General features: G+C 33.6%; 1 protein-coding gene across 1 annotated transcript in view; it reads right to left on the bottom strand.

Moving 5' to 3' along the window:
• Positions 1-13,648, bottom strand: part of LOC127498429 (dnaJ homolog subfamily C member 17-like) — a 56,447-nt gene that overhangs the window by 39,860 nt on the left and 2,939 nt on the right. The window contains exons 2-7 of the mRNA XM_051867759.1: positions 11,713-11,782; positions 7,544-7,602; positions 7,209-7,296; positions 7,041-7,117; positions 4,726-4,819; positions 3,768-3,805 (exon numbers count right to left, since the gene is read on the bottom strand). Coding sequence (XP_051723719.1) covers positions 3,768-3,805; positions 4,726-4,819; positions 7,041-7,117; positions 7,209-7,296; positions 7,544-7,602; positions 11,713-11,782 — 426 coding nt within the window. The remainder of the gene's footprint in view (positions 1-3,767; positions 3,806-4,725; positions 4,820-7,040; positions 7,118-7,208; positions 7,297-7,543; positions 7,603-11,712; positions 11,783-13,648) is intronic.

Here is a 13,648-nt window from a genome sequence, read left to right as displayed (position 1 = left end):
ATTACCTTTTTAATTTTAGTTAGTAGTGGAAACAAGCTTCCATAATATAACCATTTTAAAGTTTGGGTTCGGTAAGATTTTTTAATGTTTGTTTGCAAGAAAATCTCTTCTGCTTACCAAGGCTGCACTTATATAATCAAAAATACAAAAAAAAAAAAAAAAAAAAAAGTAATATTCTAATCTGTTTTCTGTTTTCTAAGTGAATATATAGTAAAGTGTAATTTATTCCTGTGATCAAAGCTGAATTTTCAGCATCATTACTCCAGTCTTCAGTGTCACATGATCCTTCAGAAATCATTCTGATATGATGATTTGCTGCTCAAGAAACATTTATCATTATTATCAATGTTGAAAACAGTCAAGCTGCTTTAGATTTTTGTGGAAACTGCGATGCAGTTTTTTTTTTTCAGTATTCTCAAGCTTTGCAATCAAAAGAATAAACAACACTTTCAAATATATTCACATTGAATATTTCACAATATTACTGTTTTTACTGTATTTTTTGATCAAATACACACAGCCTTGGTGAGCAGAAAAGACTTCTTTCAAAAACCACAAACATAAATTAAAAGTATATTTTATTTTGGGTAAGATTCACCCATAAAGTTTCTCCTTACGCCTCATATTCAGTATTGATTTTATTTTTCATATGCTGCACTAAAACCATGTGCTCACAATGTTCCAATGACATCAGACCGGCCACGATAATCAACTGTAACACATCAGCTCTCTAATAGAGAAACCGAACACGAGCACCGTCGGAGGAATCTGCTTTAATTAATGGAGCGGTCCATTGAAAGAGCAAGACTAATTTGTTTTAAAGGGCCTGTAGTCGTTTAATCAGACGGCTCCTCTCAGGAAGTCAAGACGAATCAGTTTTAAAGAAAAATATACGAGCACGAATATGTCTGAAACGCAGCGGGACGTGCCGTTCTCTGGTGATCTATCAGAGGCTGCTGGGAAAACTATTTAGAACAGGGTTCGTGCCAAATCTCACGTAATGCAGCCGTACATCACCCGGGGTTTATTCTAATTCAACGATAGTGTTTATTTTTGCTGATAGAGCACACAAACATGAAGGTAATTCACCGGAGGATGGGATGTTTGGATCAGCGCCGAACACAATAATGAGATTAAATACATAAACACATTAGCTAACGTCCCCCTTCGTCCTTTAATAAAGAAAACTGAAAGGTTTCCAAAGGAAATATAGTCCTGCTTATTTTACATAGTTATATATTCTCCAGACGATACGATGACACTGAAGGACAGGAACAGACAGGATAGCAGGGTGAACGTGCATTAATGAGAATTATGGGTCACTGAGTTTGAATTATGTACGTTAGAAAGCTGGATATACATGTGAAGTACGTTTAAATCATCGTCAGATTAATTCTTTTAGGAGAATCCACTTCATCTGTATCCTAGAGTTCATCAAATCACTGATTTTCTAGTATGTACACGACGTACTAGTACAAACCCCTAGTAGTTTGTAAGTGAATTGGTAGTTGATGAAAAGCGAACAATGAGTTAAATCATAAAAATGTAAATAATTTAAAAAAAAAAATTTTTTTAATAAAACTAAGTAAGAATAAATGTAAAATAATAATATTAATAAAAAATTAATAACAAAAAAGATGTAATTTTTACCAGTGTGTCATGTGACCATTAACCAACATCAGAGAACGGTTGAGAAATATTAAATATATTGAAATATTAACCTAAAATCTCAGGAGGGGCTATATATAAATTATGTCGAAGGGGTTGGACTTACATACAGACCCTGTACAGACGCACACAGATAATTCTCTCTCTCTCATTAATTAATTTGAATTTATTAAAATGAATGCATTTTAATACATAACCAGCATTAACTTCTTGAGCAATTTGACCTACAGTAGCTCATCTGTTGGATCGGACCACATGGGCCAGCCTTCGCTCCCCATATGCATCAAAAAGACTTTTTTCAAAAACTTTCCCGACCACAAACATAAAATAAATTTAAAAAATTGGGAATCCCCGTACTAGTGCATGAAACATTGGCTGTGTTTACACTGGCACAAAAAATATAATTATTTACTCATATCTGACACGGTTCAGTATGGAGTACCACAAGGCTCAGTACTAGGACTGTTGCTTTTCACCTTGTACATGCTCAGTAATGAGGTGATAACATCGCTGTTTTTGTAATTAAACTCACAAGCTTCACTATTACATACAGACCCTGTACAGACACACACAGATAATTCTCTCTCTCTCATGAATTAATTTGAATTTATTAAAATGAATGTATTTTAATACAGAGCCAGCATTAACTTATTGAGCAATTTGAGCTACAGTAGCTCATCTGTTGGATCGGACCACAAGGGCCAGCCTTCGCTCCCCATATGCATCAAAAAGACTTTTTTTCAAAAACCTTCCCGACCACAAACATAAAAAAAATAATAATAATATTGAGAATCCCTGTACAACTGCATAAAGCTGTTTTTACACTGGCACAAAAGAAAAAAAAAAAAGATTTTTTACTCACATCTGACAGGGTTCAGTATGGAGTACCACAAGGCTCAGTACTAGGACCGTTGCTTTTCACCTGCTCAGTAACAAGCTGATAACTTCGCTGTTTTTGTAATTAAACTCACAAGCTTTTAACTTAAGGTCTTTGCACACTGAGTCCAGAATTTTCGTATGCGTCATCCTAAAAATTCGTCACGCACAGAAACCTTGCACACCGAGTCCGATGCGTATTAATTAATCTGTTGCGAAAAAATTCGCAAAACAATACAAAATGGAGTCTTCGAGTAGTGAGGATGATTTTATTGTCCTCTCTCTTCTTAAAAAGAGAAAAAGAAAGAGGATATATTAGGTCCATCCAATCCTGAGATTGCGTAGAGAGAAAGGAGAGTTCCACTTCCTTATTCAACAGCTGCGGGGTTATCCTGAGCGATTCAAAGTTTACTTCAGGATGTCAGTGGCTCAGTTTGATGCTTTGCTAGTGATACTGGAGCACATATTAAAAGGAAGACCACTAATTTCCGTGAACCAATTGATCCTGAAATGAGACTGGCAGTATGTCTAAGGTATGGACACACACACACACACACACACACACACACACACACACACACACACACACACACCAAACTGTGGCATCGGAAAGCAGTTGGACGATTTTTGGATTTTGGCATTCGCTTGTACGGTGGCTCTGAATTGAAAACACCTCTCAAGATGCTTGCTACATATGCTAAAAATGTAGAAAATTGAACCTGATCCAAATTTTTTTATGACGGACGAAAGTTTCGGAGGCATGATTGACACAACGTGAGGTTGTTTTTTTATTTTGTAACGTGCGAAAATTTGGCTGACGAGAATTTCAGGCTCAGTGTGTAAGGACCTTTATCCATGTTGGCCCCCGACGTGAATTATATAAATAATTTTAGTACAGCCATTCAAAATGGGTTGCATAGTAAAGCAATCACCAACAGAATCATTTTGGGTGGGGATTAATGTAAACGAGATATCGGACACCAGCCGTGTCTAAAAAAAAGTGAATGTAAACTGGTGGGACAAAAAAAAAAATCCACGCAGCCATTGTGACCAATTCTTCTTATTGCATTGCTATATACAGTTGCTCTGGTGTTGATGTTGATTGTAAGGCACAAAGTCAGAACTATCAAATCCTGCTTTTTTAATTCATTCATTCGTTTATTTTTCTATGTGGTTTCTTACACATAAAATGAGAGTCTATCACTTCTATACACATACAGTACCTTCAGTTTAGGAGTCACATCGCTGCCACCCTGACGTCCTGTTGAAGAGACAAATGAGGATGCAGCGAGAGAACAGAAAGGAAACACGAGTTAGACATCAGCTCAGGTATCAATCTCATGCTCTCAGTCAATCATCTATCCAACAGACACATTCACAAGCTTCTGTCCCGCTTTAAAGCACAGCAGGGACGTTTCCAGCACATCTTCTTTCAGAGCGACCCTCTGAGAGCCCCGCTAGCGTGCAAACGCTGCGTTCTGGGAGAGGTGAGCACCGTTTCAGCGCAGACATCATGCCAAGACCCCTCCAACACACAACCACTCCTTCCAGTATTCTATGTCTTCCTCACACGCTGCGCCTGTGTTTCATCACCACTTTTATTGTCCCTCATTTATGCGTTTTCTGACGGACAGCGTCTTTTCTATTCATCAGCACCTATTTATGTGAGACGTTCATGCATCAGGTGTCGTAAAATCTGTATATACAGTAATAAGGACAATGTTATCTATTTATACTCCCTGCGCTGGTTTTTAGCTCTGAGTTGTCAAGCAAACGCAGCAGCTGTTTCTGATGCTGTGAGCAGTGTGTGTTTTCCAGAACAGACCGATCAGAAATCAACAATAAAACAATTACAATAAAACAAACTACTGGGGAAATTAAAGGTTTAAATGCACATAAACATGATTCTTGGACTATTGAGGAAACAATAAATAAAAAAGAGTTTGAGTTTCCAGATTTGTAATTTAGACGTTAAAGTGATAGTTCATTCAGTCATCAGTTACTATATACACATGATCTCTAATGTTGTTCCAAACCTGTATGACTGACTCTTCTGCATAACAAAAAAAGAAGATAAACAGGTAAAGAAAAAAAAAAAAAATGCTTTTAATGCAATGCAAGTCTCTTAGGATAAAAGCATCTGCCAGATGCATTAACGTGTGTGAGTGTGTGTTTAAGCACCTGTGTGTGTGTCTGTCTCTCTCTGGATCTGCTCTCGTATGAGTCTCTGCTGCTCCTGTAGTTCTCGTGAACCCTCCTCCCTCAGACGGGCGATCTACAACAGAAGAACACGCAACCACACACACATTCCCAGAATTATTATATGCATAAACAAAACAATACTCTGTGCCGTTACAATCTCCTAGAGCGGTTCATACAGACTGACCTGCAGTAACCCGTCGCTCAGACTCTACATGTCAAACACTGACACCTATTGGCTGTTCACTAATCAAACCAAACACTACTGCAGCACTGATGTTTGCGTGCAGCTTCAGGACAGAAAGCTTATTTATGACTTTTTTCTGAGATATAGACTCATAATTGCAAGAAAACAGTCATAATTTTGAGAAAAAGCCAGAAGTGCAAGAAAAAAAGTCAGAATTCCAAAAAAGAAGTCAGAATTCTGAGAACAAAGTCATAATTGTGTGATTTAAACTCAGAATTCTGAGAAAAAAGTCATAATTGTGAGATTTAAACTCAGAATATCGAGAGAAAAAGTCAGAATTGTGAGATTTAAACTCAGAATATCGAGAGAAAAAGTCAGAATTGTGAGATTTAAACTCAGAATATCGAGAGAAAAAGTCAGAATTGTGAGATTTAAACTCAGAATATCGAGAGAAAAAGTCAGTATTGTGAGATTTAAACTCAGAATACCAAGAAAAAAAGTCAGAATTGTGAGATTTAAACTCAGAATACCAAGAAAAAAAGTCAGAATTGTGAGATTTAAACTCAGAATACCAAGAAAAAAAGTCAGAATTGTGAGATTTAAACTCAGAATATCGAGAGAAAAAGTCATAATTGTGAGATTTAAACTCAGAATACCGAGAAAAAAAGTCAGAATTGTGATTTAAACTCAGAATACCAAGAAAAAAAAGTCAGAATTGTGATTTAAACTCAGAATTCTGAGATAGAGACTCACAATTGCAAGAAAAAAGTCATAATTTTGAGAAAAAGCCAGAAGTGCAAGAAAAAAAATCAGAATTCCAAAAAAGAAGTCAGAATTCTGAGAACAAAGTCATAATTGTGTGATTTAAACTCAGAATTCTGAGAAAAAAGTCATAATTGTGTGATTTAAACTCAGAATTCTGAGAAAAAAGTCAGAATTCCAGAGAAAAAGTCAGAATTGTGAGATTTAAACTCAGAATACCAAGAAAAAAAGTCTGAATTGTGATTTAAACTCAGAATTCTGAGATAGAGACTCACAATTGCAAGAAAAAAGTCATAATTGTGTGATTTAAACTCAGAATTCTGAGAAAAAAGTCAGAATTCCAAGAAAAAAGTCAGAATTGTGAGATTTTAACTCAAATTCCAGAGAAAAAGTCAGAATTGTGAGATTTAAACACAGAATACCAAGAAAAAAAGTCAGAATTGTGAGATTTTAACTCAAATTCCAGAGAAAAAGTCAGAATTGTGAGATTTAAACTCAGAATACCAAGAAAAAAAGTCAGAATTGTGATTTAAACTCAGAATTCTGAGATAGAGACTCACAATTGCAAGAAAAAAGTCATAATTTTGAGAAAAAGCCAGAAGTGCAAGAAAAAAAGTCAGAATTCTAAGAACAAAGTCATAATTGTGTGATTTAAACTCAGAATTCTGAGAAAAAAGTCAGAATTGTGAGATTTAAACTCAGAATACCAAGAAAAAAAGTCAGAATTGTGAGATTTAAACTCAGAATACCAAGAAAAAAAGTCAGAATTGTGAGATTTAAACACAGAATACCAAGAAAAAAAGTCAGAATTGTGAGATTTAAACTCAGAATACCAAGAAAAAAAGTCAGAATTGTAAGATTTAAACTTAGAATTCTGAGATAGAGACTCACAATTGCAAAGAAAAAAGTCATAATTTTGAGAAAAAGCCAGAAGTGCAAGAAAAAAAGTCAGAATTCTGAGAACAAAGTCATAATTGTGTGATTTAAACTCAGAATTCTGAGAAAAGTCAGAATTGCAAGAAAAAAGTCAGAATTGCGAGATTTAAACTCAGAATACCAAGAAAAAAGTCAGAATTGCGAGATTTAAACTCAGAATACTGAGAAAAAAGTTTTAGGTTTTTAGGTATTTAGATAGATATTAGATAGAAATCAATTCAATATAAGTCGTTTTGGATAAAAGCATCTGCAAATGCACGAATATAAAAGTAGATATTAGTTTTTTCTTCGGTTACTAGTCATCCAACAGAACAAAATGCATCCAAAACAACAACAAGGGACTTCCAAGCACAATCCAGGAGTCTCACTACTAAAACTGACACACACATCAAGCATTCATTCACACTCTCACCTCCTCTTCTAACGTGCGTGTGATTTTAATCTCTTCTGTTTTTACAGTCTCTGCCTGCCGTTCACGCGCCTCCAAATCTACACAACACACAAAACAAACATCATTCAGTGTGTATTACACTGACAAGACATAATAATGGAGCAGAATGAGTGAGGAAGAGCAGCTGACCAAGTTTAATCTTCTTCCTCTTGTCATCTAGCTTCCGGTTTCTCTCCTCGGCTTGTTTTTTAGCAGCACGGACCTTGTCGTAAGCAGCCTGAAGGAATGAAAAACAAATCAATGGAATTCTAAAACTTATTTCAATTTGGGTTACTTGTTTTAATTGATGGACATTTATGGAGTTTTGACCTTTCGATTACAGCAGAGGAAGCCTATTGGCCAACATGAACCTCAATGTGGTGTCAAGAAGACTGAGAAGCGCTGATCTAACATGACTGTAAATGTGTAGTTGTGTTTTATGATGAATGTAGAAACATTTCATAGTGACTGGACGTGATTCTCACCTTGGCAGCGGCGTCTGTCAACACCTCCAGAGCCTGAGACAGCTGGTGGAAGAGCTCCGCTGTACAACACACACACACACAATCAAGAAAAAAGCTCTTAAACAGAATCAATAACTCCCAGATCACTGAACATCCTTGAAGAACCTGTTAAAACCTGTTTTTCATGCTATTTTGAAGAGTTTGATGCATTCACACAATTAAATTTGTGTAAAATTCATGTTCAGTTCATTGCAGCAGTTGTTTCTTTGATGTCTAGGTCCTGATATAAACATCTACCATGTAATTCTTACACCAAAAACTGATCATTTAGTATAATTTTCACCCTCTCTCTCACAATTACAACTGAACAGACTGTTTTCGCTCCTGTACCATTAAGATTTTTATGTAAATGGCCTCTGTTATGGTTGATTAACTTCTACACAGTCATAGTTCACCTCAGTGCGGGTCAAGATGCTGCTTAATACTGAATGATATGTAAATGAGGGCGGTCATATGTTAATGAGGTTGTGATGTGTTCATGATTTCAGTCTGAATGTTAGTATATATCTGCACACAATACATTAAACCGTTTAAAATTATTTATTTATTGTATTACTCTTTGCCAAAGCATTAAAAAAGAAAAGTATAATTGCAAAATTGTACATTTTACCCCACATTATCCTTTTCTGCATACAAAAATATACATAAAAATAGTGATAAAGTATTAACACGGTATATCTTTAGTTATTTTTAGTTTCATTAATAAAGAAAAAGCCTAATACAATTGGAAAAATTGTACATTCTTACCACACATTATCCTTTTCCACCACAATAAATAATTAAAATATACATTAAAAATTAATAATAATAAATTAACATATACATAGACAATTAAAAAAATGTAATTTACTTTTTATTTGGTGTTTTATTATTCTTAACATACATAGATAATTATTATAAAACAGCTTGACGTACTATTTATTTATTGTTTTATTCTTTTACAAAGCATTAAAAACCTCATATAATTAAAAAAAAAATCAATTTACCCCACATTATCCCTTTCCACCAAAATAAATAATTAAAATATACATTAAAATTATTAATTAATAAATTAACATATACATAGACTATTAAAAAATTAATTAAATTTGTATTTATTGTTTTATTATTTTCAACACACAAAGATAATTAATAAAACAGTTTTATGTACTATTAATTTATTGTTTTAATCTTACAAAGCATTAAAAAAATTATATAATTAAACCCCTTTTCCACCAAAATAATTAAAATATACATTAAAAATTATTAATAATAATGAATTAACATATACATAGACAATTAAAAAATGTAATTTACTTTTTATTTGTTGTTTTATTATTTTTAACATACAAAGATTATTAATAAAACAGTTTGGCATAAGATTTATTTGTTTTATTCTTTTACAAAGCATTAAAAAACCTCATATAATTAAAAAAAATCTTTTTACCCCACATTATCCCTTTCCACCAAAATAAGTAATTAAAATATAGGCCGTACAATAAAAAATATCATTAATAACAAATTACTTAACACTTGATAAAACAGTTTAGTTTACTATTTATGTATTATTATTTTTTATATATATATATATATATATATATATATATATATATATATATATATATATATATATATATATATATATATATACACACACACACACACACACATTTTTATGTATATTTAATTAAAAAACTCAAAATAAATTATTAATACTAATAATAATAAATTAACATATACCTAGACATTAAAAAAAACAGTTTATTTACTATTTATTTATTGTTTTATTATTTTCCACAACATTACAAAAATATAAAAATTGAAAAAAAAAATTACATTTTTACTTAATATCCCTTTCCACCAAAATAATTAAAATATACATAAAAATTAATAATAATAATAACAATAATATGCATGTACACACACACACACACACACACATTATAACATATAACAAACTGAATCGCGCTCTTTAAGCAGGTTTATAGCTGCAGTCTGACTCTAGCGCAGGGCAGCACTAACATCCTGCTAACCAACACGTTTCCTGCATTAAACGCGGGTGCTGGCGCTCTCACGAAAGCTGTTCCCGCTAATGATCCCCTCCTGCGTTCCTGCGTGTAAACGTGGGGGTCCCTGCCGCGCCACATGAGGGGCCGCCAGAGCAATCAGGGGAACCACGCGAGGCCCCTTCAGTCCTGCAGACCCCTAATGACTCGCTGATGGCGCGACTGGTTCTGTTCTCCACTAACAAGCGTCTGCGAGCTCCGGTTTCACCCCCAAAGGGAAGCGCGTGGAGCCGGCGGCTCGGGTTACCCCGATACCTGCGTGATTATGAGCGTCGCCGTGAAGGCGTCCGCACGCAAGCGGGTTCGAATGTTACGTGACCTTTGCCTCACCCCGGAGCAGACGGACGGCTCGTGCGAGGCTGCAGATTCCATGATTTGGGAGAAAGCAAACCTGCTCCATAAGCCATTATGCCTCGTCTCCCAGTTTTGACTCAATCAGGAATTGTTGAAAGTCTCCAGAGACCGCAAGGAAAAAAACGCCCCTCCAAACACGCCATCTTCGTCCAAGGTGCTCGTTCTGGGGTCTGACACTGAATGATTTTCCCAGCATTGATTATTCACATGTTCTGGGCAGACGGAGTCACGGGGGGTGTAAGAGAAGCCACATGCTGGAGCGTTTGTGCACATGTTAGCCACGTCAAACGCTCGTCTTATGTCATTTATATTATCAATATCAATTATATTTTGCATAATGAAATGAATGTGTTTATGGAATTATTATATATAATAACATTATTTGCATGACAATTATGCACCCCTCCCCTCCATTATTGCAATGCATGAACAGATTTGATTTTTTTGTCATTTTCATTTATTAATTATGATTCTCATGAATGTGATGTAAGTATTTTTTATTTTTTAAATTCATTTAAATAAATAGATCTATTTTATTTTATTTAAATACTATTTTATTTTATTAAGGCAGTGCTTATGTATATATACTTAAAGTAAAAACATATTTTTTGCATCATATATATGAAAATAAATCATATAAGAGACAGAAATATAAGAATAAATACAAAAATAAACTGTTTTTAAATTTTTGAAATAAATCTGGGAATATTTAAATATGGAAAAAAATGCATTTGAGAATAAATATAAAAATGAAATGAACATATAAATAAATAAATATAAAAATAAAGTTAAAAATAAATCATATAAGAGACAAAATGTAAGAATAAATACAAAAAAAAGTTGAAATAAATAAATGTGGGAATACTTAAATATGAAATAAGTGCATGTGAATAAATAAATATAAAGATAAATTGACAAATAAATAAGTATAAGAATATATATTTTTTAAATTATGAAAGAATAAAAATAAGTTAAAAATAACAATAAAGTTTAGAAAATAATAAATAAAACAACAAGAAAATGAAAGAATAGAAACAAACATGTAAGAATAAATGCAAAAGCAAATTTGTATATTTATTTATATAAATAAATAAATATACAAATAAATTGATAAATAAATCAATAAATATTTTTAAAAAATATGAAAGAATAAAAATAAGTTAAAAATAATAACAAAGTTAAAAATAATAATAAAAAATAAGAAAATCACAAGAAAATGAAAGAGTAGAAACAGAAACGTAAGAATAAATGCAAAAGCAAATAAAAACTGTTTAAATAAATATATGTGGGAATATTTAAATATGGAAAAATTACATGTGGAAATAAATACATATAAAAATAAATGAATGCATTAATTAATTAAAAAAAAAAAGAATAAAGTTAAAAAATAAATACAGAAAAATCATATAAGAGATAGAAACATAAGAATAAACACAAAAACAAATAAAGAAATGTTTAAATAAATAAATGTGGGATTATTTAAATATGGAAAAATGCACAATAAATAATATAAAAATAAATAAACAATTAAATAAAAATAAAAAAAATAAAAAAATAAATGACAGAATTTAAAAAGGTTAAAAATAAATACAAAAAATAATTAATTAATTAATTAAAAAAATACAAAAATAAATTCAGGACTAAATTTTTATAAACATAACTGTATTTTTTTCCTATTATATAAGGTTTGGGCCCTTCATCACATGGATTGGTGACTACAGTAAAACTCACCAGCTTTGGGATTGTCTGGGTTTTTATCTGGATGGCAGGACAGCGCTCTCTGTCTGTACGCTTTCTTGATCTGTAAAAGAGAAGAAAGAAGAATCAGAGACGTTCACTGCGTTTCTCTTGAGTTTCATGTTAACGTCACATGTTCCAGATCCCACCAACCCCATGATCAACTGAGCGTTTAATATATTCCTGATCACATTTCACATTCTCTGGTGGTTCACACACGCACAAAAAGTTATTATACAAAACGTTCTACATAACTCAAGACAAAGAGACACGGATCTCACAGCTTCCTGGAAGGAATAAACCAGAGATGTTTTATAACAATAGACTGTGGTCACATCCACCACAACCCTGAAATCCCACCAAACATCCGATCCGAATGCCTCTCTAAATCACGGCACGCACTCATGTCAAACTGCACACGCATCGCTGCACACGTGCACATGTGAAAAACACGCCGAACCACAACAAGAGCCACACTTCAGCCAGCGTGTCTCAAACATGACATGCATTTCGGAGTAAAACGCACACGCTTGAGTGTGTACATTCAGAACTCTGTCTATAAACTCCCAGGAGTCTTTGGGAATGTGAACCACACGTCTCAGTGGTCCCGCTGGCCGAGTTCACGACAGCTGACAAACACAAACTCGCTTTGGCTCAAATTCACAAAACACAAGGTCTGCTTCTGCCAGCATATGCTTATTTTGGCTCCCAAATTAACACTGAAGTGTCGAGCTGCTCTCTGAACATATTTATCAACTTTATCTTCTGCAATCTCCACTTATTATGAACGAAACAAAACAATAATGGAGTGAACTAATAAAAAACGATGTCTGTCAAATACAAATTTAAAAATAAAAAAGTAATCAAATCAGTTCATAAAGCTAACAATTTAGTTTAAAATGTAATCAAATGAAAATTTAATTAATTAATAATAATAATAATAATAATAATAATAATAATAATAAGTGCGTTTTACTGTGCAATTTCTGTTATAATTTCAAGTTATACCGAACTTTTATTTTGGCAGGTTGTAATGAAGACCTTTGAGTTTGTGTGTGTTTTAATAAACTGTATTATTATTATCACTAATAATCAATGTATGCTCTACTGTACAACATTAATATATTTCTGTTATTTCAAGTAATACTGAACTTTTATTTTGACAGGTTGTAATGAAGACCTTTGAGTTTGTGTGTGTTTTAATAAACTGTATTATTATTATCACTAATAATCGATGTATGCTCTACTGTATATAATATTTCAAATATTTCAAACTTGATGCCTGCTACAGGTCTCAAAATAGTTGGGACGGGGGCATGTTTACCATGGTGTAGCATCTCCTCTTCTTTTCAAAACAGTGTGAAGACGTCTGGGCATCGAGGTTATGAGATTCTGGAGTTTTGGTGTTGGAATTTGGTCCTGATATAGGTTTCCAGCTGCTGAAGAGTATGTGGTCGTCTTATACGTATTTTTCGTTTAATGATGCACCAAATGTTCTCTATAGGTGAAAGATCTGGATGCAGACAGGCCAATTCAGCACCCGGACTCTTCTACGATGAAGCCATGCTGTTGTAATAGCTGCAGTATGTGGTTTTGCATTGTCCTGCTGAAATACACAAGGCCTTCCCTGAAATAGATGTCATCTAGAAACCTTTATATACCTTTCAGCATTCATAGTGCCTTCCAAAACATGCAAGCTGCCCCTACCGTATGCACTTACGCACCCCCATACCATCAGAGATGCTGGCTTTTGAACTGAACGCTGATAACACGCTGGAAGGTCTCCCTCCTCTTTAGCCCGGAGGACACGGCGTCCGTGATTTCCAACAAGAATGTCAAATTTGGACTCGTCTGACCACTTTTCCACTTTGAAACAGTCCATTTTAAATGAGCCTTGGCCCACAGGACACAACGCGTTTCTGGACCATGT

Source organism: Ctenopharyngodon idella, chromosome 17 (genome assembly GCF_019924925.1).
Source record: "Ctenopharyngodon idella isolate HZGC_01 chromosome 17, HZGC01, whole genome shotgun sequence".
NCBI lineage: Eukaryota > Metazoa > Chordata > Actinopteri > Cypriniformes > Xenocyprididae > Ctenopharyngodon > Ctenopharyngodon idella.
This window is presented reverse-complemented; position numbering and strand designations above follow the sequence as displayed.